The 22,500-nt window shown below is 37.5% G+C and overlaps 1 protein-coding gene across 1 annotated transcript in view; it reads left to right on the top strand.

Annotated features, from left to right (window-relative positions):
- itgav (integrin, alpha V) overlaps nt 1-22,500 on the top strand; it is a 42,973-nt gene that overhangs the window by 12,012 nt on the left and 8,461 nt on the right. Inside the window, exons 4-27 of the mRNA XM_059342390.1 lie at nt 923-1,037; nt 2,032-2,093; nt 2,391-2,439; nt 4,762-4,884; nt 5,239-5,283; nt 5,442-5,485; nt 5,921-5,977; nt 7,201-7,253; nt 7,380-7,455; nt 7,862-7,994; nt 8,085-8,182; nt 8,678-8,771; nt 8,904-8,949; nt 9,211-9,318; nt 10,465-10,520; nt 10,620-10,771; nt 12,820-12,957; nt 13,747-13,814; nt 14,699-14,843; nt 15,372-15,458; nt 16,628-16,707; nt 18,995-19,075; nt 19,561-19,666; nt 20,536-20,694. Coding sequence (XP_059198373.1) covers nt 923-1,037; nt 2,032-2,093; nt 2,391-2,439; nt 4,762-4,884; nt 5,239-5,283; nt 5,442-5,485; nt 5,921-5,977; nt 7,201-7,253; nt 7,380-7,455; nt 7,862-7,994; nt 8,085-8,182; nt 8,678-8,771; nt 8,904-8,949; nt 9,211-9,318; nt 10,465-10,520; nt 10,620-10,771; nt 12,820-12,957; nt 13,747-13,814; nt 14,699-14,843; nt 15,372-15,458; nt 16,628-16,707; nt 18,995-19,075; nt 19,561-19,666; nt 20,536-20,694 — 2,175 coding nt within the window. The remainder of the gene's footprint in view (nt 1-922; nt 1,038-2,031; nt 2,094-2,390; nt 2,440-4,761; nt 4,885-5,238; nt 5,284-5,441; nt 5,486-5,920; nt 5,978-7,200; nt 7,254-7,379; nt 7,456-7,861; nt 7,995-8,084; nt 8,183-8,677; nt 8,772-8,903; nt 8,950-9,210; nt 9,319-10,464; nt 10,521-10,619; nt 10,772-12,819; nt 12,958-13,746; nt 13,815-14,698; nt 14,844-15,371; nt 15,459-16,627; nt 16,708-18,994; nt 19,076-19,560; nt 19,667-20,535; nt 20,695-22,500) is intronic.

Consider the following 22,500-nt stretch of genomic DNA (forward strand, 5'->3'; position numbering starts at 1 on the left):
TAACACGGCTTTATTTACTTTCAGCTCGAGATTAAACAAAGAACATGATACATTTAACCCTTTGTCAGGTAAATAACTATATTTGGTAACTTCAGGTAATATTTAGAGAAAAAAAAGTTGCAAATTTACTAGATTAAAGTGGCAAATCTACAAGAAAAAAAGTTGCAGATTTAAGAGATTTAAAGTGGCAAATCTGCATGAAAAAAGTGGCAGATTTACGAGAAAAAAGTGGGAAAAAAAAAAACGTTTTTCTCCCAGATTCACCACTTTAACTCCTAATAGGACACTCATTGAAATACTTTCCAAATTCCAAATTTCAACCCTAGACAATATTGGAGGATATTGCATACAGCCAGAATGTGTAAAAAAAACATACGAAAATAATATTTTGAGAATAAAGTTTACGAGATTAAAGTGGCAAATCTACAAGAAAAAAATGCGCAGATTTATGAGATTTAAAGTGGTGAATCTGGGAGAAAAAAACTGCTTTTCCCCCACTTTTTTCTCGTAAATCTGCAAGTTTTTTCGTGCAGATTTGCCACTTTAAATCTCTTAAATCTGCAACTTTTTTCTTGTAGGTTTGCCACTTCAATCTAGCAAATTTTCTAACTTTTTTCTGGAAATATTACCTGAAGTTACCAAATATAGTTCTTTGCCTGATAAAGGGTTAATGTGATTAGACTTTTTTTAACCACATAAAATCATATTAAGGAGTTAAAATAAATGAGCCCTACCTTGACAAGCACTGTTTACATAAATGCATCAATAATAATAATAATATATAAAAAAATATATAAAACAATCTGCATCACAATTGCTTTTACTTTTGATACTTTATTTTCACTTTTACTGTAGTGGAGTCATTTCACAGTGTGGTGCTAGTACTTTTACTGCAGTAATGTAATCAGATTACTCCCTGCAGGCGTGTGCTCCTCTCTACCAGTGGTCCACGTTCGGCGTGTCGGAGCGCGAGCCGGTCGGAACCTGTTTCCTCAAGAAAGGAGCCAAGGTGGTGGAGTACTCCCCCTGCAGATCAGGTCTGGTATTACAGCACATCTCTTTATGATATTTAACATATCTCTTTATGTTATATATCATATTTCTTTATGTTAATACAGTGGCGGACTCAGACTGTTTGAAGGGCAGGCGCAAAAAAAATAAAAAGGGCACATTCTGCACAACATGGAGCCCCACCAGCACGCCTAATTATGATGCATGATGTATGATGCAATAGACCTCATCCTTTAGTACAATTAGCATTAAGTTAAAAGGAGATCCAGATCAAAGTAATTAATGATATGGTGTTGACAATTAAAACCATTGAACCAAACCCTGTAGGGGGGTCCAGGGACATGCCTCCCCAGGAGAAAAGTTGTAAATTTTTAAGTAAAATGCATCAATTGAATCCACTTTTTCAGCTAAATGAGAGCAAACACCTCACATAATATTTTTCACAGTTGGGTGATATTGTATTATAGAATCTTTATTGATATCATACTGTGACATTTTTTTTTAATCACTGCAGATCATTTTCTTCACTGGGATTCTTTTTTTCTCTCTATTGCAAGGGCACGTTATCGTGTTTTTTTAACATGGTATCTAATTGCGCTTTTCTATTCCGGGTACAGGCAGACTATTAATACTATTAATCTGCTTTTTGCTTCGTTATCCATTACGGATTTTAGTACCACTCGATGTAGCTGTTCGTCATAGCGACGCCACATGAAAGCAACGCCTCTTTTGCATTTCCCGTTCGTCGGATACCAAAGAGAGAAGGGCAGAAGGGCACTTATTAAGGCACATTATCAAGTTTTTTTGCTCTAGAGGGCACATCATCATAATATTTTGTATGAAGGGGCACCCTAGAGGGCACCCAATAATTTTTCTGCATGTGTAAAGGGCAGCCAATAAGGCACTTCCTCTCGTTTCCGCCACTCTGCCCCCCCTCTGAGTCTGCCACTGTGTTAATATATCATATCTCTTGATGTTATATATCATATCTCTTTATGTTAATATATGATGTGTGTGCAGGTGCCACCTCCCCTGAGGGCCAGGGCTTCTGTCAGGCCGGCTTCAGCGCTGACTTCCTCAAGGTAAACACCAGGAAACTCGTCTGAAATAAAACTTAACTTGGTACCAAAATGTCCCAAATTATTCTTTGAAAAGTCTCCAAGATACTAATAATAAGACATTGGAAGGATTTCATTTTCATAACTAATTGCTAACATCTTTTTTATTTGAATTAATTTACTAAATATCTCTGTGAGCAAGTCAAACTGAAACTGAGATTTAGTGAAATCATTCAGCTCACAACAATAATAAAAGCTTTTATTTTGTTGCATTAAACATCTGCCGTTGAATTATAAAAAAAATCTCCTTTTATGTTTCAGAAGAACAACAGGGTGGTGGTGGGAGGGCCTGGAAGCTTCTACTGGCAGGGTGAGTGTGTGTGACATCTCCCTAAACACACACACACACACACACACACAGAGCTCCTGCTGCAGTATCAACATGCTTCTATAAAAGTCTTGTTGGTGTCGGAGGTTCCAGCTCTTGTTGTGTTTGGTGGTTTAACGTTGTGCTGCGTCAGCATGACGACGTGATGAGTCACTGCAGGACTTCCAGAGAATGAAACCACTGAGAGTCCGACTCGTCACCGCTGACGCTCCTGTTACCTGCACAACTCCACTGAGATTTTTACGGTGTTTTTTTTTAAACTTAAATTTTATTTCAATTTTTGCAGCATATACAAATTCACATTTAGTCTGCTGTTTTTCATTTGTGATCTGCTTAATACAGCATTAAATCATATACATCAAGTCAAATATGTATAAATGACATAGTTAAACCAAAGTAACACAAACAAACAATAAGTAATTAAATAATAAACTGTGTTAATGGAAATAAATCAAATTAAATTAAGTGAAATAAAGTAAAATAAAATAAAGGTAACATGAGATTATTGCATTAGTATGGTCATGGCAGGTCTCCATCTGTTAACAAATATATCTTTTTGAAGCCTCAAGGAGTAAGTTATTTGTTCGATTTTTACGTCTTTAATTCGTCTTTTAACTCGTATCAAAGTGAGCCGGCTCTCTCTACACCCACACGTCCTTCATCAGCTGTTTCACGTCAACATTTTATACAAAGTTTGTAACTTTCAGCGTCGCTGTGATGAACCAGACTCCATTCAGAAAACCATCGTTTTAACAGCAGTGTTCTTGTGTTCTTCAGACCTGACAAAGCATCAATTCATTCATCAATTCATTTCCACATCAGCATCATGTTGAGTTTTTTCAGCATCCTATAGAACCATCTTTTCACATTAAATCAAAGATAAATCTCTTTATTTTGGCTTTAGACTTATTAATGCATAAAACCCATAAAACTAGCCAGATAACATTAACAAGTCACTTAATTTAAACCAAAAATTATCTATTTTTCAGTCAACTTTTGTGTTATTTTGTATGGATTGTGGAACAGTTTAAGGACTTTTTTAAGAGACTGAAACTTAAAACAAAATCTCCAAAAAATTATATCCATTGATTTATAACTCAGTGAAACCAGATTACATTGAGAAAACCAATTCACGTTCTGTTTATTCACATTAAATCACAGATAAATAAATAAATAAACCTTTATTCTGCTTCAGACTGATGTTAGAAGTTACAGAGGAGACTGTGTGTGTGTGTGTGTGTGTGTGTGTGTGTGTGTGTGTGTGTGTGTGTGTGTGTGTGTGTGACATCAGAGGGTGTGACACACTGACTGTATCCTGAACGCTGACTCAGTCTCACACATGTTTTCTTCTTCTGAGGGTGTAAGCCTAATTATTGTTTCCTGTTGAGTCCTCACACACACACTCAAACAAACACACACACACACACACACACACACACACACACACACACACACACACACACCCCCTGGTTCCTCTGGTTCTGGTTAGACCCTCGTTAACACAGTGTCTCTGCGGCTCCTTTAATTACATGTTCTGACTGTTTCAGCCTGTAAACAAACTGCTGTTTAACGTCGCACATTCTCTCTCTGTTCTCTGTTCTCTTCTTGTTTTTTCTCGTTCTCTCCTCTCCTGGTTCTTGTCTTGCAGTTCTTCTCTTACTGTTCTCCTCTCTCCTTCTGTTCTCTTCATGTTCTCTGAGATTCAGCTCTCTGTTGATGTTCTCTAACGTTCTCTTTATATTCTCTAACACACTGCTTTTTAAGCGGGGGTTCTCTAACATTCTCCTGTGTTCTCTCTTTATGTTCTGTAACATTCTCCTGTGTTCTCTCTGTATGTTCTGTAACATTCTCCTGTGTTCTCTCTGTATGTTCTGTAATGTTCTGTAACGTTCTCCTGTGTTCTCTCTGTATGTTCTGTAACGTTCTCTTGTGTTCTCTCTGTATGTTCTGTAACATTCTCCTGTGTTCTCTCTTTATGTTCTGTAACATTCTCCTGTGTTCTCTCTGTATGTTCTGTAACGTTCTCCTGTGTTCTCTCTTTATGTTCTGTAATGTTTTGTAACGTTCTCCTGTGTTCTCTCTATATGTTCTGTAATGTTCTGTAACGTTCTCCTGTGTTCTCTCTATATGTTCTGTAACATTCTCCTGTGTTCTCTCTGTATGTTCTGTAACGTTCTCCTGTGTTCTCTCTATATGTTCTGTAACATTCTCCTGTGTTCTCTCTTTATGTTCTGTAATGTTCTGTAACGTTCTCCTGTGTTCTCTCTGTATGTTCTGTAACGTTCTCCTGTGTTCTCTCTGCAGGTCAGCTGATCTCCGATGACGTGTCGGAGATCCTTACTCGGTCCTCTGAAGAATACACAAATCCGTACGAGAACACGCTTGCCACCAAGTCAGCCAGCGCCCAGTATGACGACAGTTACCTCGGTAACCACACACACACACACACACACTCACACACACACACACACACACACACACACACACACACACAATGAACATGTGATTGAAAATATAAATAAATGTTAATCAGGCTTTTGCTAAAAGATTCTTCCTGTTTTTAGACCTGATGTCACTTTCTTTCTGTTTCCTCTGAGGAAAGTTTATGAGAAGTTTTAAGATGAAAATTGTGCAAAAATCCCCCAAATTCCTGAACTTAACTTTATTAAGAAGAAAGATCGAGATCATAACTGAGAATGTTTGGAGCCGTTGTTATATTTTGTGTGTGTGTGTGTGTGTGTGTGTGTGTGTGTGTGTGTGTGTGTGTGTGTGTGTGTGCAGGATACTCGGTGACAGTTGGAGATTTTAACGATGATGGAAAAGAAGGTGAGAACGAGAGTTTGATTCCTGTTTTTTAATCCTGTTACATTCATTTATACATTAATACATTAAAATTAACTTTATTGGCTGAACAGTTATTGAATATTATTTATATATTATATCTATAACTGGATAGAGACTGAACTCGTGTTTCCTCTTCACAGATTATGTGACCGGAGTTCCTCGTGGAGACAAAGCTCTGGGTTATGTAAGACACACACACACACACACACACACACGCACACACACGCACACACACACACACACACTCACTCACCACACACTAACACACACACACACTAACACACACACACACACACAAACTAACGCACCGACACACACACACACACACACACTAACACACGCACACACACACACACGCGCACACACACACACACGCGCACTAACACACACACACACAAACACACACACAAACTAACGCACCGACACACACACACACACTAACACACGCACACACACACACACGCGCACACACACACACACACACACACACACACACTAACACACACACACACAAACACACACACACACACACATGCTGAAGCTCAGCTCACTGCCCTGTGTGTGTGTGTGTGTGTGTGTGTGTGTGTGTGTGTGTGTGTGTGTGTGTGTGTGTCTGCAGGTGAACATCTTTAATGGACAGAACATGGAGTCCGTGGTGAACTACACCGGCACACAGGTGAGCTGCTCCACATTTATCCATAAATATAAATCAGAATAAAATAATAATAAATAAATACATTTACATTCTGGCTTGGTTGGGTGACCAAATTAATAAATGTCTAAATTAATGTAAGAATTAAAAAATATGTATATATAAATGAATGTAGAATTACAGTTGAAACCAGAAGTTTACATACACTATATAAAAAGACACGTATGCTTTTACATAAAACAGATTACAGTTTGCAAATGCACACAGGGACAAAGACCTTAATTTTTAAAAGGCATAATAATGTTAGTGTATGTAAACTTCAGACTTTGAAGAAAGTAATAAAAAATTGTCTAAAAAAATTATTCTGGCATTTAGCAAATGGAAGTAATTTTGGTAATCCTAACGGACCTAAAACAGGAAAAGTGATTGTCTGATTTCATGTCAGACAGTCAGAAAAAAAGCATATGTGTCTTTTTATATAGTGTATGTAAACTTCTGGTTTCAACTGTAATAATAAATGTGGAAATAATAGTAATAATAAAATAATAATTAATAAATGAATGGATTAATAAATAACAGAAATACTTAATTGGAGGAGGAGAGGAGGAGGAGCAGAAGGAGGAGAAGAGGAGGAAGGAGGAGCAGGAGGAGACTGAAGGGAACATTTATCTTTGCAGAGATAAAAGTCTGACAGTTTTACAGAGAAACAGGAAACAGATGAAAGAGGAAGGAAGTCTGTCATTAACATCAGTTGATGGCAGACTACTCCTCCTCCTGCTCCTCCTTCTCCACCTCCTCCTCTCCTGCTCCTCCTCCTCTCCTATTTTTATTTAGTTAAATCAAAGTTAATATGAGCAGCTGCTACTTTTCCCTTCAGAACAAGAGTTGAAACATTTCCTTTACTTCAGAATAAGAGTTGCAACATTAGTTTTTCTTCAGAATTAGAGTTGCAACATTTGTTTTTCTTGTTGCACAATTCATTTTCTTCAAAATAAGAGTGGAGCCTTACTTTTTCCTTCAAAAAAAGAGTTGTAACTTATTTTTCTTCAAAATAAGGGTTGCAACTTTTATTTTGCTTCAAAATAAGGGTTCAAACTTTTATTTAGTTAAATCAAAGTTAATATGAGCTGCTGAGAGTTAATATACAATATTAATGAGTTCTGTAGACCGTATTTGAAGGAACAGTTCAGGTGTGGAGAGTTTCGGGGACCTGGACATTTTTTGACCGTCTCCCTGTCCGTCTGTAGATGGCGGCGTACTTCGGACACTCTGTGGCGGCAACGGACGTGAACAACGACGGGTGAGTGCTTTAATGACGTCTGTGACCTCTGACCTCCAGCTGCTCACTGACACTTTATTATAAAACAATAAATATCATGTTAATGTTAATGTCAGTTTTCATAGCAGTGGTTGTTGTGTGTGTCAGTTTGGTGGACCTGCTGGTCGGAGCTCCGCTCTTCATGGACAGGTGGTCTGATGGGAAACTGAGGGAGGTGGGACAGGTAGGACACACACACACACACACACACACACTCTGTCAGAGGACTGAAGCTTCTTAGAGAACTTTGTAGTATCTGTCACTGCTGTTGAAATAATAACAAATATTAATAACTTTCTGATGTTTTTAAAGATATAAACCTGTGTGTGTGTGTGTGTGTGTGTGTGTGTCTGTTTTTGTGTTTGTGTGTGTGTGTCTGTGTTTGTGTGTGTGTGTGTGTGTGTGTGTGTGTGTGTGTGTGTGCGTGTCTGTGTTTGTGTTTGTGTGTCTCTATCTGTGTCTGTGTGTGTCTGTGTGTGTGTGTGTGTGTGTGTGTGTGTGTGTGTGTGTGTGTGTGTGTGTGTGTGTGTGTGTGTGTGTGTGTGTGTGTGTGTGTGTGTGTGTGTGTGTGTGTGTGTGTGTGTGTACAGGTCTCGGTGTATCTGGGTCGTGGTGGATTCTCCTTCCACTCCCCTCCTCAGCTGCTGACGGGGTCGGAGGTTTATGCCAGATACGGCTCGGCCATCGCGGCGCTTGGAGACCTGGACATGGACGGGTACAACGGTGAGACACACACACACACACACACACACACACACACACACGCAAACACACACACACACACACACAGGCTGACCTTCTGTCTCCCTGCAGATGTGGCCATCTCTGCTCCGTACGGCGGCGCTGACGGTCACGGTCTGGTCTACATCCATAACGGACGCCCTCGAGGTCCTGACTCCGCCCCCTCACAGGTAGACACCCCGACCAGCAACATTTCCTTCACTTCAAAATAAGAGTTGCAACATTACTTTTCTCTTCAGACTAAGAGTTGAAACATTTCCTTTACTTCAGAATAAGAGTTGAAAAATTCCTTTTCCCTTCAGCATAAGAGTTCAAACATTTTCTTTACTTCAGAATAAGAGTTGCAAAAATGAACGTTTTTCAAAATAAGAGTAGAAACATTACTTTTTCCTTCAAAGTAAGAGTTGCAACTTTTTATTTTTCCTCAAAATAAGGGTTTTCTTCAAAGTAAGAGGTTTTTTTTTTCAGAATAAAAGTAGAAACACTTTTATTCTGTCAGGTTGTGACTCCTCTCATCCTGCCTGTAGATACCAGTTATTACCATGTTACCTCACCTCTATGACCTGATCAGTATTTTCTTTCACTTTGACTGACTGGATCAACATTTAACACACAGAAACAAAAAAAGTGTGATTTTCAAACAGTCTGGTTCCTGTTTCTGTCAGGTCCTGCAAGGGAAGTGGGCGTCCAGCTACATGCCTGCCAGCTTTGGATACTCCATGACTGGAAACACTGACATCGACCAGAATGGATATCCAGGTACACACACACACACACACACACACACACACACACACAAACACACACACAAACAAACACACACACACACACACACACACACACACTCAGCAGGGCTCAGATGAAAACAGCTGATGTTTGTCTATCTTTCAGATTTAATAGTGGGCGTGTTCGGAGCAGACAAGGCTGTTTTATACAGGTAACCATACTCTCTGTGTGTGTGTGTGTGTGTGTGTGTGTGTGTGTGCCCCTGCTGTGGCAGTATGTGTGTGAGGAGTTTAATGAGCGAGGCCACCTCTGATATCAAAGTGTTTTCTCCTCCTGACTTTATAGAAGCTATTAGGACACATTTAATACTCCTTCATTACTGTGTGTGTGTGTGTGTGTGTGTGTGTGTGTGTGTGTGTGTGTGTGTGTGTGTGTGTGTGTGTGTGTGTGTGTGTGTGTGTGTGTGTGTCAGAGCTCGTCCTGTGCTCAGTGTGAACGCCACTTTAGACCTGACTCCTCAGATCATCAACTCAGAAGATAAAACCTGCACCCTTCCTGGAACCACCACGCAGGTGTCCTGGTGAGAAACCTTCATTCGTTTTAATTATTTATTCATTCACTTATTTAGTCATTTTTTCATTTATTCATTTATCATCAGTCGCTCAGTTTCTGTCATATAACAAACACATTTTTTAATACTTTTTAGATTTTTGATTGTATTGAAGTTGTGACGCTGCTTAAAACGTGAAAAATTCACAGTTGTTATTTACAGTTTAAGCCAAAGGTGTGGACTCGAGTCACATGACTTGTAAAAACCCAAAGATTAAAAAGTCTGTTACTAAGGACAACTCTATTTTTTAGAACGTGTTTGAAGAATGTTCTTGCAAAAAAATGTTGATAAATAAATACAGATTTTAAAAGGATACGTGATCCGTGTAAATATTATTACTCTGCTGTTAAAAGGACTCGAAAGGACTCGAAACTCAAACTGTAGGACTTGGGATTTGACTTGAGACTCATTGATCTTGACTTGGGACTTGACCTGAGACTTACCTGTCTTGACCTGGGACTTGACTTGAGACTTGTTGGTCCTGACTTGAGACTTGCCTGTCTTGACTTAGGACTTGACTTGAGACTTGTTGGTCTTGACTTGGGACTTGACTTGAGACTTGCCTGTCTTGACTTAGGACTTGACTTGAGACTTGTCAGTCTTGACTTGGGACTTGACTTGAGACTTGTTGGTCTTGACTTGGGACTTGACTTGAGACTTGCCTGTCATGACTTCGGACTTGACTTGAGACTTGTCAGTCTTGACTTGGGACTTGACTTGAGACTTGTTGGTCTTGACTTGGGACTTGACTCAGGACTTGCCTGTGTTGACTTGGGATTTGACTTGAGACTTGTCGGTCCTGACTTGGGACTTGACCTGAGACTTACCTGTCTTGACTTGGACCTTGACTTGAGACTTGTTGGTCTTGACTTGGGACTTGACTTGAGACTTGTTGGTCTTGACCTGAGACTTGTTGGTCTTGACTTGAGACTTATTGGTCTTGACTTGAGACTGGACTCGGGACTTGCCTGTCTTGACTTGGGACTTGACTCAGGACTTGAGGGGCAAAGATTTGAGACTAACTTGTGACTTGCAAAACAATGACTTGGTGCCACCTCTGGTTGGGCCATTAAAGCTCTCTATTAATAATAATAATGTGTATGAATGTTGGTTCAGTTTCATGGTGAAATACTGTCTGAAGGCCAGCGGCCGCGGAGCTCCAGCCAAGCTCAGTGAGTCTGCATTCATTATAATAATAATAATAATAATAGTAATAACAATACTAATAATAATAATAATAATAATAATAATAATAAACTCTGTCTGCTCAGACTTCAAAGTGGACCTCACGTTGGACCGTCTGAAGCAGAAGGACTTGACGAAGCGCGTCCTCTTCCTGTTCAACCGGGCCTACCAGTACTCCAAGACCATGGAGGTGTCCACCGGGGGCAGAGCGACCTGCGAGGAGCAGATGGTCTTCCTGGTGAGCAGATATCAGTTATTAATAGTGCTGTTGAGAGATTAATTAATTATGATCTGTAATTATTTGATCTAATTAATCTCTTTTTTTAATCTCACCTAAAAAATTCTGAGAAAAGCACTCAATTTGAGATAATTCCATTTAAATTCATTACATTAATAGCATAATGCGCTAAATATGACTGTAATTAATTAATCGCAATTAACACAATAATTTGACAGCCCTAGTTATTAACCCAAACGAAACTTTACTTTTCAATAAAGTTACACTAGAAACATTTATTTTTCTTCAAAATAAAAGTAGAAGAAAGCTTTTCTTTCTTTAAAATAAGAGTTTTAACATTTGTTTTTCAAAATAAGAGTAGATGCATTTATTTTGAAGAAAAACATGTTTTGACTCCTATTTTTTATATAATATTTTTCTTCACAATAAGAGTAGAGTAGATTAGATTTTCCTTCAGAATGAGAGTACAAACATGACTTTTCCTTCACAATAAGAGTATAGACATTAATTTTCCGTCAAGTTGAGTTGCCACATCCTTTTTCTTCACAGTAAGAGTAGTAACCATAGGTAGAAACATTATTTTTCCTTCGCAATAAGTAGAAATATACATTTTCTTCAGAATAAGAGTACAAACCACAAACATGTATTTTCCTTCACAATAAGAGTAGAAACATTACTTTTAGGGTTGCAACATTTCGCAACATTTCTTTTTCTTCACAGTAAGAGTAGTAACCATAGCTTGAAATTATTTTTCCTTCAAAGTAAAAGCAGAAACATTATTTTTCCTTCAAAGTAAAAGCAGAAACATTACTTTTCCTTCAAACTCAGAGCAGAAACATTACTTTTCCTTCAAAATAAGAGTGAAAACTATTTGTGTGTGTCAGGATTAAAATAAGAGTTTTAACATTTGTTTTTCAAAATAAGAGTAGATACATTTATTTTGAAGAAAAACATGTTTTGACTCTTATTTTTTATGTAATATTTTTCTTCACAATAAGAGTAGAATTAGATTAGAACAAGAGTAGTTTAGATTTTCCTTCAGAATGAGAGGTACAAACATGACTTTTCCCTTCACAATAAGAGTATAGACATTACTTTTCCGTCAAGTTGAGTTGCCACATCCTTTTTCTTCACAATAAGAGTAGTAACCATAGGTAGAAACATTATTTTTCCTTCACAATAAGAGTAGAAATATACATTTTCTTCTGAATAAGAGTACAAACCACAAACATGTATTTTCCTTCACAATAAGAGTAGAAACATTACTTTCCCTTCAAAATAAGAGTTGCAACATTTCGCAACATTTCTTTCTCTTCACAGTAGGAGTAACCATAGCTCGAAATTATTTTTCCTTCAAAGTAAAAGCAGAAACATTACTTTTCCTTCAAAGTAAGAGCAGAAACATTAGTTTTCTTTCAAACTAAGAGCAGAAACATTACTTTTCCTTCAAAATAAGAGTGAAAACTGTTTGTGTGTGTCAGGATTAAAATAAGAGTTTTAACATTTGTTTTTCAAAATAAGAGTAGATACATTTATTTTGAAGAAAAACATGTTTTGACTCCTATTTTTTATATAATATTTTTCTTCACAATAAGAGTAGAATTAGATTAGAACAAGAGTAGATTAGATTTTCCTTCAGAATGAGAGTACAAACGTGACTTTTCCTTCACAATAAGAGTATAGACATTACTTTTCCGTCAAGTTGAGTTGCCACATCCTTTTTCTTCACAGTAAGAGTAGTAACCATAGGTAGAAACATTATTTTTCCTTCACAATAAGAGTAGAAATATACATTTTCTTCAGAATAAGAGTACAAACCACAAACATGTATTTTCCTTCACAATAAGAGTAGAAACATTACTTTCCCTTCAAAATAAGAGTTGCAACATTTCGCAACATTTCTTTTTCTTCACAGTAAGAGTAGTAACCATAGCTCGAAATTATTTTTCCTTCAAAGTAAAAGCAGAAACATTACTTTTCCTTCATACTCAGAGCAGAAACATTACTTTTCCTTCAAAATAAGAGTGAACACTGTTTGTGTGTGTCAGGACGATCGTGGGTTTCGGGATAAGATCACGCCGATCTCCGTGGCGATGGAGTACAGTCTGGACTACCAGCGAGCTGCAGATCCAACCGGACTGCTGCCGATCATTGATGTGTCGGCGCCATCCAACGTCACCAAGCAGGTAACACACCTGTGTGTGTGTGTGTTTGGTCGGTTGATGTTTGTACTGCATTAGCTTTAATAATATATGTATGTTATATATATATATATATATATCAGTGTTTCCCACAGACCAGATAGCAATTTGTGGTGCTCCACTGACACCAGTAAAGTCCTAAATTATTTAAATATATCACTTTATTGACATTTCAAACATTTTTAGGCGAGAAAGTAGCCATTTAGATCCCCAGTGCGTCGTTAATTTGTCTAAATACCAGCTGTTTACACTTTTGTTTGGACGAATTCGGCGCTACTCAAGCTAGCCGTCGTGAGCAGCGCACTTCCGGTTACATTCACAAAAATAAAACGCCTGTTGCCCTTTTTAACGATAGAATTTGTGCTTTAACTTTGAAAACAGGAAGCGAACCTACCCTCGATGTAGCTAGCTTGAAGCAGCCGCTTTGACTGCTCTCGTCCCGTTAACAGCATTTGCGGAAACCATTCAATATGCCTTAACGTTACCGGAGAGTGTTGCCAGCTCTGAGACCGGTTCATTGTAAAACATTTATTTATTGATATGAATGCGGTGTCTTCTGTGCGTTGGCTAACGTTACGGACGTTACAGTTTTTTAATGTCCTAGAGAGGGGGAAAAAAATAAAACAATCATTTTGTGGCGGTCGGTCTCCATTATGTGGGGGTGCGCCACAAAATGGTCTATGTGTGGGAAACACTGTATATATATATATATATATATATATATATATATATATATATGTATAAGCAGTCATTGATCTTTTCTTCCTCCTTCAGGCTCACATCCTGTTGGACTGTGGAGAAGATAACATCTGTAAACCCGACCTGAGGCTGTCGGTGAAGAGGTCTGACTTCACACTGTTCATACCAAAATAATTTCATGAGCATGAATTTAAAGTCTGAGTGGAAAGAGAGAAAGACTTTGTTTCACAAACAGAACCAGATATGGCAGTTTTATGTTTCAGAATTGATAAAATGTGACTTAAATTGGTATTTCTGTTTGAATTTTCTTCTTTATTTATTTCCTTTTATATTTATTTTTATTACGTTCTGAATTTATTTATTTATTTCTGTATTAATGCATTTCTTCTTGTTTATTATTATTATTATTATTATTATTAATAATAATATATATGCATCATGGGCTCAACTTTGTGCCTTTTGGTACGCAAAGATAAATAATAATGAATAATAAATATCAATTTATATCACATTTTATCAATTAATTCATGCCTGAATGTATTTTTATTGTTATTTTTTTTTACACATTTAGTAACATAATTATTTATTCATTGTTTACAGCTTCTGTCTTCTGTTAACTATTGTCTTTATAATGATACTTTTCCTCCAAAGTAAGGGCAGAAACATTACTTGTCCTTCAAAAAAAAGCATAAACATTACTTTTCTTCCAAAGTAAGAGCAGAAACATTTGTTTTCCTTCAAAGTAAGAGCAGAAACATTACTTTTCCTTCAAAATAAAAGCAGAAACATTACTTTTCTTCCAAAGTAAGAGCAGAAACATTACTCTTACTTCAAAATAAGAGCAGAAACATTACTTTGACTTCAAAATAAAAGCAGAAACATTACTTTTCCTCCAAAGTAAGAGCAGAAACATTACTTCTTCTTTAAAATAAGAACAAAAGCATTACTTTTTCCTTCAAAATAAAAACATTACTTTTCCTTCACCATGTTATTATTATTCTATAATGATGACATGTTGTTGCCACAGTGACCGTCAGCAGATGTACACCGGGGACGATAACGCTCTGACGCTGGAGGTGATCGCTGAGAACCAGGGCGAGGGCGCGTACGAGGCCGATCTGCACATCTACCTGCCGCCGCAGGCCGACTTCACCGGGGTCGTCAAGGGCCAGGTCAGTGCCTTCTTCTTCTTCTTCTTCTTCTTCTTCTTCTTCGATTTCTTCTTCTTCTTCGATTTCTTCTTCGATTTCTTCTTCTTCTACTATTTCTTCTTCTTCTATTTCTTCTTCTTCTTCTTCTACTATTTCTTCTTCTTCTATTTCTATTTATTCTTGTTCTTCTATTTCTTCTTCTTCTTGTTCTTCTATTTCTTCTTCTTATTCTTCTATTTCTTCTTCTATTTTTTCTATTTCTTCTTCTTCTATTTTTTCTATTTCTTCTTCTATTTCTTCTTCTATTTTTTCTATTTCTTCTTCTATTTCTTCTTCTATTTTTTCTATTTCTTCTATTTCTTCTTCTTCTATTTCTTCTTCTATTTCTTCTTCTTCTTCTTCTATTTCTTCTTCTTCTTTTTCTATTTCTTCTTCTTCTTCTTCCTCCATCTTCTTCTTCTTCTTCTTCTTCTTCTTCTTCTTCTTCTTCTTCTTCTTCATGTGTTTCAGCAGATTGAATCGTGATGCTGACTGTGTTTTCCCCGGCAGACCCGGCTGTCCTGCGGCAACAGGAAGGAGAACCAGACCAAGATAGTGGTCTGTGACCTCGGGAACCCCATGAAGGGAGGAACCAAGGTCAGTGTTAGGAGGCTTTTATTGTGAAAGTACACAAGACTGATTCCATTCCTTTACAACCTTATTAATTATAATTAGGGCTTCAGGGCAATCCCCCAAGCACCAGTGCTTGGGGCTTAAAAGTAAAAGTAGTGGTTAAAAAAGAAGTGCTTTTTTTAACATTTAACCCTGTTTTTTCCATATTATCAGTTTGACTATTTTAACAATCTATTTTAACACCATCACAGAATTTACTTTTACACCCTGTTACATTTTAACCCTTTAACTGACAGCTCAGATTTACAGTCTGACGAGTCCCTAAAGGTCTGACTAGACCAGACCTGGGCATTGAGCCACATCCGGCCCGTTGGCTGTCCTTGTCCGGCCCGCGTGAGGTTACCCAGAAATTAGAAATCAATATAACCGCAGTGCTTTTATTTTGAAAAAAATAGCAAACATTAGCACTAGCTAACAAGCACTTTTACTATAGTTAAGACAACAAATATAGCCACTAATATATATGACAGAAGAAAATAAACTCTAACAAACCTTGTTACCCTGTCAGTCAGCCCCTTTTTGATACTTTATATCAACTTTATATGAATTACTACGCACTCGTTATTATTTACCGTTCGTTTTTTCATTTAACCGTTCTATCGGTTATTTCCTGTCACTACCTTTCAAAATGAAAGCACCCGTTTCACACTGGACAGCACTTTTTCAAAATAAAAGCACCTCAACATTGTTAAACACCTTGAAAATTTACAAACATGAAAAACAAGCTATATAATACAAAAACACAAATAGGAAGCTTACTAAAGGTCATTTACAGTTGTGTTTAAAATAAATGGACTAGTGATATAGTGATTGGAGTATTTACTACTTTTTACTGCTATATTTTATTTACTCCACATTAACAGTCTTATCATAACATGTGTTCCTATCAGTAGCAGCTCAAAACCAGATAATTTACTGTATTTTATAAAGCGATTAAATTAATATTGAGTAGAATTTAGTTCAGAGTTTTGGTCCGGCCCCTGCAACCTTCGTGGTGTTGGTCATGTGGCCCCTTGGGAAAATTAATTGCCCACCCCTGGACTAGACACTATAAACATGGCGTGTGTTCTGAGGTTGTTCTGTTGTCTCCTGCTGCGCTACCTGCCGTGTCTTGCCGTGCTGTGATTGGCCAGGTGCTGGCCGAGCTGAGGTTCAGCGTGCTGCAGCTGTCAGAGGACGACACGTCGGTGAGGTTCGACCTGCAGATCGTCAGGTAGGATGATCCATGGCTTTATACGGCTGAGGTCTGAGGATCTGAAGCCAGTTCTCAGGCTCAGAACGTCTCAGAGCTGCTGCTGGAACCTGGTCTCACAGAAATCCGTGGAATAGCCACGGAATCGCTCAAATTTCCGTGAAACTGACACGGATTTCGCTACAATGCAAGTTAATGACAGTCATATCCCGTGGCTATTCCATGGATATTTGTTTGGTTTGTTCCAAGTCACGTGACTTTCAAGGTCCCAGCGGTCAGAACAAAAAACATGGCGGACAGTTCTCTCATTTTTAGTGAAAAATCAATATTTTGACTTAGTTTCTGCATAAAAATGGATTTTGATCACATTTCTAGCGAGAAATATATGTTTTATTTTCTAAATATTCACTCAGTGAATGTACATAATCACTTTGTATGTTATTAACTTGCATTGTAGCGAAATCCGTGTCAGTTTCACGGAAATTTGAGCGATTCCGTGGCTATTCCACGGATTTTGAGTTAAGCGAAATCCGTGGCTATTTCACGGATTTCTGTGAGACCATATTGGCTGCTGCCTCACACCGTTTGTTTCACACATTTGCTGCTGAAGTTTTACCTTTTTTGGCCACTTGAGAATCAATGAAAATTGTCAAACTTCTTCCAGAATCCCACATTCCAACTCCAAGAATTTTAGAGCAGCAGAGAAAAAATCCATGCTGTGATTTAATAACATTTGTTTCACACATTTGGTGCTAAATTGATGGATAGATAGAAACTCACCTCGGGAAGGTTCCTTCAGGAAATTGCACCTCCAGCAGCAACACAACACCATTACAATGAAATGGAAAATAGTTAAAAACTAGTTTGAATATGCAAAATTAGAGAATGCATGAGACAATGATATATAAATACAAGGAAATGATATACAAGAAGAAATACTGTATAATATTTACATGAGGGATGGCATAAATAGTGCAAAATTAGTGGAATTGCACGATAAGAACGCAGGATGAAAAAAAGAGTTAGTTTTTGTTGCCAGAGAACAAGAGTTGAAAATTCCCTTCAGAATCCCACATTTTGTAGATTTCTGTATTCTTTGTCAGTTTTTGTTGTCGAGTTAAAGACATAAATAATATCCTTAAGGCTCAGTTGTGTCTCAAAAGATTTTTTTATGTTGACACCATTCGTTACTCATATTTGGTGCTAAATTTTACCTCTTTTTACCTAATCAGAATCAGTTAAAATGTTTAAACTCCTCCAGAATCCCACATTCAGACTCCAAGAGAGAAAACTCCATGCTGTGATCTGGTTTCAGAAACTTTTGACATTTAGTATATTTGCGTAATTTGTGTGATTTAATGAATGAAGGTGGATGCGTCATTTTTGGGTAATAACATTTGTTTCACACATTTGGTGCTAAATTGAACCATTTCTGACCCTCGAGAATGGATAAAAATGTTGAAAATTCCCTTCAGAATCCCACATTTTGTAGATTTCTGTATTCTTTGTCAGTTTTTGTTGTTGAGTTGAAGATATAAATAAGGTTCTTAATGCCCAGTTGTGTCTAAAAAAATTTTTTTTTACTCAGTTATACTCAGTTATACTCAGTTATACTCATTTGGTGCCGAGTTTAACAAATTATTACCTAATCAGAATCAACAAAAATGTTTAAAACTCCTCCAGAATCCCACATTCAGACTCCAAGACTAGTAAAACGTGTGTGTGTGTGTGTGTGTGTGTGTGTGTGTGAGATCAGCATTCATCGAAGCTTTGCTGCTTTTATTCAGACATTCATTTAAATGACAAAGTGTGTTTGTGTGTGCAGAGCAGCAGCATGTTAATGAGCTGCTCTTCTTCTTCTTCTTCTTCTTCTTCTTCTTCTTCTTCTTTTTCTTCTTCTTCTTCTTCTTTATTAAACTGCAGCTACAAACAACTTTCATTCTCTAAAAATAGGCAAAACCTGAGCTCATAGTTTCTTAAAGGGCCAGCGTGACGTAGAGACAGCCAGTGTTTATTATGGGAAAACTTTTAATTTAATGCAAATTAACTTTAAAAAGGATAAAAGTCAGTTTGTTTCTATGAATAAATGAACTCACATGAGTTTTAAGGTGTTTTGGGATCAAAGAAAAACCTGATTTGCCTATAAAAGTGTGTGTGTGTGTGTGTGTGTAAGTGTGTGTGTAGCTCCACCCTGTGGCTGTTTGTGTTACAGCAGCTTCAGAGCCAAACATCACTTTATTTAAATATTTTAATTGATATTTATATATTTTAATATTTTTGTGACGTGTTTTTGCTGTTTGTGTTTCAGCTCCAATCAGTTCAACAACAAGAGTCCTCAAGTGTCCAGCATCATCCAGCTGGCTGTCCTCGCTAAAGTCTCCATCAGAGGGTACCACACACACACTCACACACACACACACACACACACACACACTCACTCTTATAGTACATGTGAACACTGTGTCACTCTGTGTGTGTGTGTGTGTGTGTGTCTCTGTGTGTGTGTGTCTGTGTGTGTGTGTGTGTGTGTCTCTGTGTGTGTATCTCTGTGTGTGTTTGTGTGTCTGTGTGTGTCTGTGTCTCTGTGTGTCTGTGTGTGTGTGTGTGTCTGTGTCTCTGTGTCTGTGTCTCTGTGTGTGTGTGTCTGTGTGTGTGTGTGTGTGTGTGTGTCTGTGTGTGTGTGTCTGTGTGTGTGTGTGTGTGTGTGTGTCTGTGTGTGTGTGTCTGTGTCTGTGTCTGTGTGTCTCTGTGTATGTGTCTGTGTCTCTGTGTCTGTGTCTGTGTCTGTGTGTGTGTGTCTGTGTGTGTGTGTGTGTGTGTGTGTCTGTGTGTGTGTGTGTGTGTGTGTGTGTGTGTGTGTGTGTGTGTGTGCAGGACGTCGTCTCCTGCTACGATTTTGCTTCCCATCGCTAACTGGAAACCTCGAGATCCTCCGGTGGTGGGAGACGACATTGGGCCGCAGATCGTCCACGTGTACGAGGTACAAACACACACACACACACACACACACACACACACATATATATATTAGTATATGTCTGTGGAGTTTAGACTTTAGCAGTTGCAACTACATTTAACCCTTAACAGGGCACTCATTGAAATACTTGCAAACTCCAAATTTCAACCCTAGAGAATATTGGAGGATTTTTCATTCAGCCAGAATGTGTAAAAAAAACATACGGACCCAGGGGAGGGGGGGTCATATTTTGAGAAAAAAAGTTTACCAGATTAAGGTGTCAAATCTACGAGAAAAAATGTGCAGATTTATGAGATTTAAAGTGGTGAATCTGCGAGAAAAAAGTTTTTTTCCCCACTTTTGTCTCGTAAATCTGCTACTTTTTTGGAGCAGATTTGCCACTTTAAATCTCTTAAATCTGCACATTTTTTTCTTGTAGATTTGACACTTTAATCTGGTAAACCCCCCCCCCCCCGGTTTGTATTTTTATTTTTATTCATACTTGCCTTAATATGCTGTCATGGTCAAGTTCTCCTCGTACAAATCCATGTGGTTCTATGACCAAACAGAGACATGGGGACCCCATTTTGATATCCACTGAAATTCCCAAATATAGTTATATATATATATATATATAGTTATATATCGCCCGATAAAGTGTTAAGTTACCCAAGTATTTATATTTTCAGCTTCTTTATACTAAAATGATAACTAAAGCGATTATTTTTAACGCAGACAAACGGTTGAAAGCCAACAAAGGGTTGGTGGGGTTCAGAGGTTAAACAATAATATTATATATTGTTCTGCACAATGAGTACTTTAAGTAGCTCCAGTGTTAGTAACAGTACTATAGTAGTGAGCAGTGCTGAGCGGTGTGTGTGCTCCTCCTGCAGCTACATAACAGCGGGCCCAGCACCATCAGTAAGGCGTCTCTGGTGGTCAAATGGCCGTACCGCCTCAAGAACGGCTCGCTGCTCTACATCACCAGCTTCGACACGGAAGGACCAATCAACTGCAGCACGGAGGTGGAGATCAACCCGCTCAACGTGTCGGTGAGACGCACAACGCCACACGACTAGCCCCGTCACCATAGTTATTATACTCATTTATCATTCGATATACACTACTGGTCAAAAGTTTTAGAACACACCAACTTTTCCAGAATTGAATTGAAAATGATGCAGTTTAATGTCTCAGTGTACTCTGAAATTAATGCACATTTGCAACATTTAAAATTCTTTATTGAGCATGATAGTGTTTTGAAAGTAAAAAAAAAAATTCAAAATCACATTTTATGTTGGACTAAAGGACTAAAAAAAGACACAAAATGACCAAAAAAAAGAAAAACAAAATGACAAAAAAAGACACCAAAAGACACAAAATGAGTTAAAAAAGACACAAAATGACCAAAAAAGACACAAAAAGACACAAAATGACTTACAAAGACATGAAAAGAATTCAAAAATGGACAAAATAGCCCAAGACTCCATAGAGTTAAGTTGTTAACCCATTTCTTTTTCCCTGAAAAAGGCCTACTTGTATAATTCTGAAATGTACATTATTTTCCAGTTTTGGTTAACCTTACCTTTTTTTATTTACCTCTGGCAGTTCACCACTTACCTTTGTACCCTTTCAAGCTGTTCATTTGACTTGAACTGCTTGAATTTCAATAAAAAATGGAAAAATTGGGGTGTTCTAAAACTTTTGACCGGTAGTTTATAAAAATGGACACGATAGTTTTTGTCTGGACTCAATATATTGTCGTTTACATGTGTCACTTTTTGTGCCTTTTTTGTGTTCAAAGTAATGCTGCAAATGTTTGACAGGCAGCACAAACTGCCCAAAAACAACTATATTTAAGAATACTTTATTTTTGGATAGGGACAGTGCACATTAATGAACATCGATAAACATCTTTGTAAATATGCCGGATTATAGCAAGGCTGCTAGTTTCCACCAAGGTTATTATAGTTAACGAAAACTAATGAAATAACGAAAACTAGAATTGAAAAAAGATTTCCGTTAACTGAAATAAAAATAAAAGCTAGAGTTTTTAAAAAAACGATAACTAACTGAAACTGTAGTGTGTGGTTACAAAACTAACTAAAACTAACTAAAATTATAGTGAAAATGTCCTTAGTTTTTGTTTTTGTCAACTTTTTTCATTCATAATTCAGTGTTTCTATTTGAACATGCAACACATGGTGAATATGTTTACTGAGACTGGGATGTTTACACTAGAACCAAAATTCAAAACCCCCAGAACTGTAAGAGTTAATAACCTTATTGGGGCTGAGATGATAAACCAAAGGAAATAAAGGAAACATTTATCATGATCTATTTGAATCTCGCACCCAACACATAGCCCATTACAAAAAAAACTAAAACTAACACTAGGGCTGCACGATTCTGGAAAAAATGTGAATCACGATTTTTCTGCTTAGAAATGAGATCACGATTCTCTGGCACGATTTTTTTCACAAAATGTTTATTAAACTGATGAACTTTGACAAAACAAAAAAACAGTGCTTTGGCAAGGGCATAGTAGTAGTTAAATCATTGGAAGATAAATTACTTTAACAAAAATAAAAAATAAAAATTGAGACATGCAGGTGATAACAACTTCCCCCTATCATCATATGCACATCAAACAGTCTGATTTCCTTAGAGTGTATGTTGTACAGTGTTTATTGGGGCCATATCTTTGGCTAGGTGACATGTGATAGCTGCTGTGATCTCCTTATGTCTACTGGAGTTTGGTGGGTATGCCGTCGCATTGTACAAGGTTCCGGTTATTGACGTCTGTGTTTGTTTCTTGCCTTGTACGGCTTCATCATGCTGTACTTTGTGGTGACGTT

This window comes from Centropristis striata, chromosome 10 (assembly GCF_030273125.1).
Source record: "Centropristis striata isolate RG_2023a ecotype Rhode Island chromosome 10, C.striata_1.0, whole genome shotgun sequence".
NCBI lineage: Eukaryota > Metazoa > Chordata > Actinopteri > Perciformes > Serranidae > Centropristis > Centropristis striata.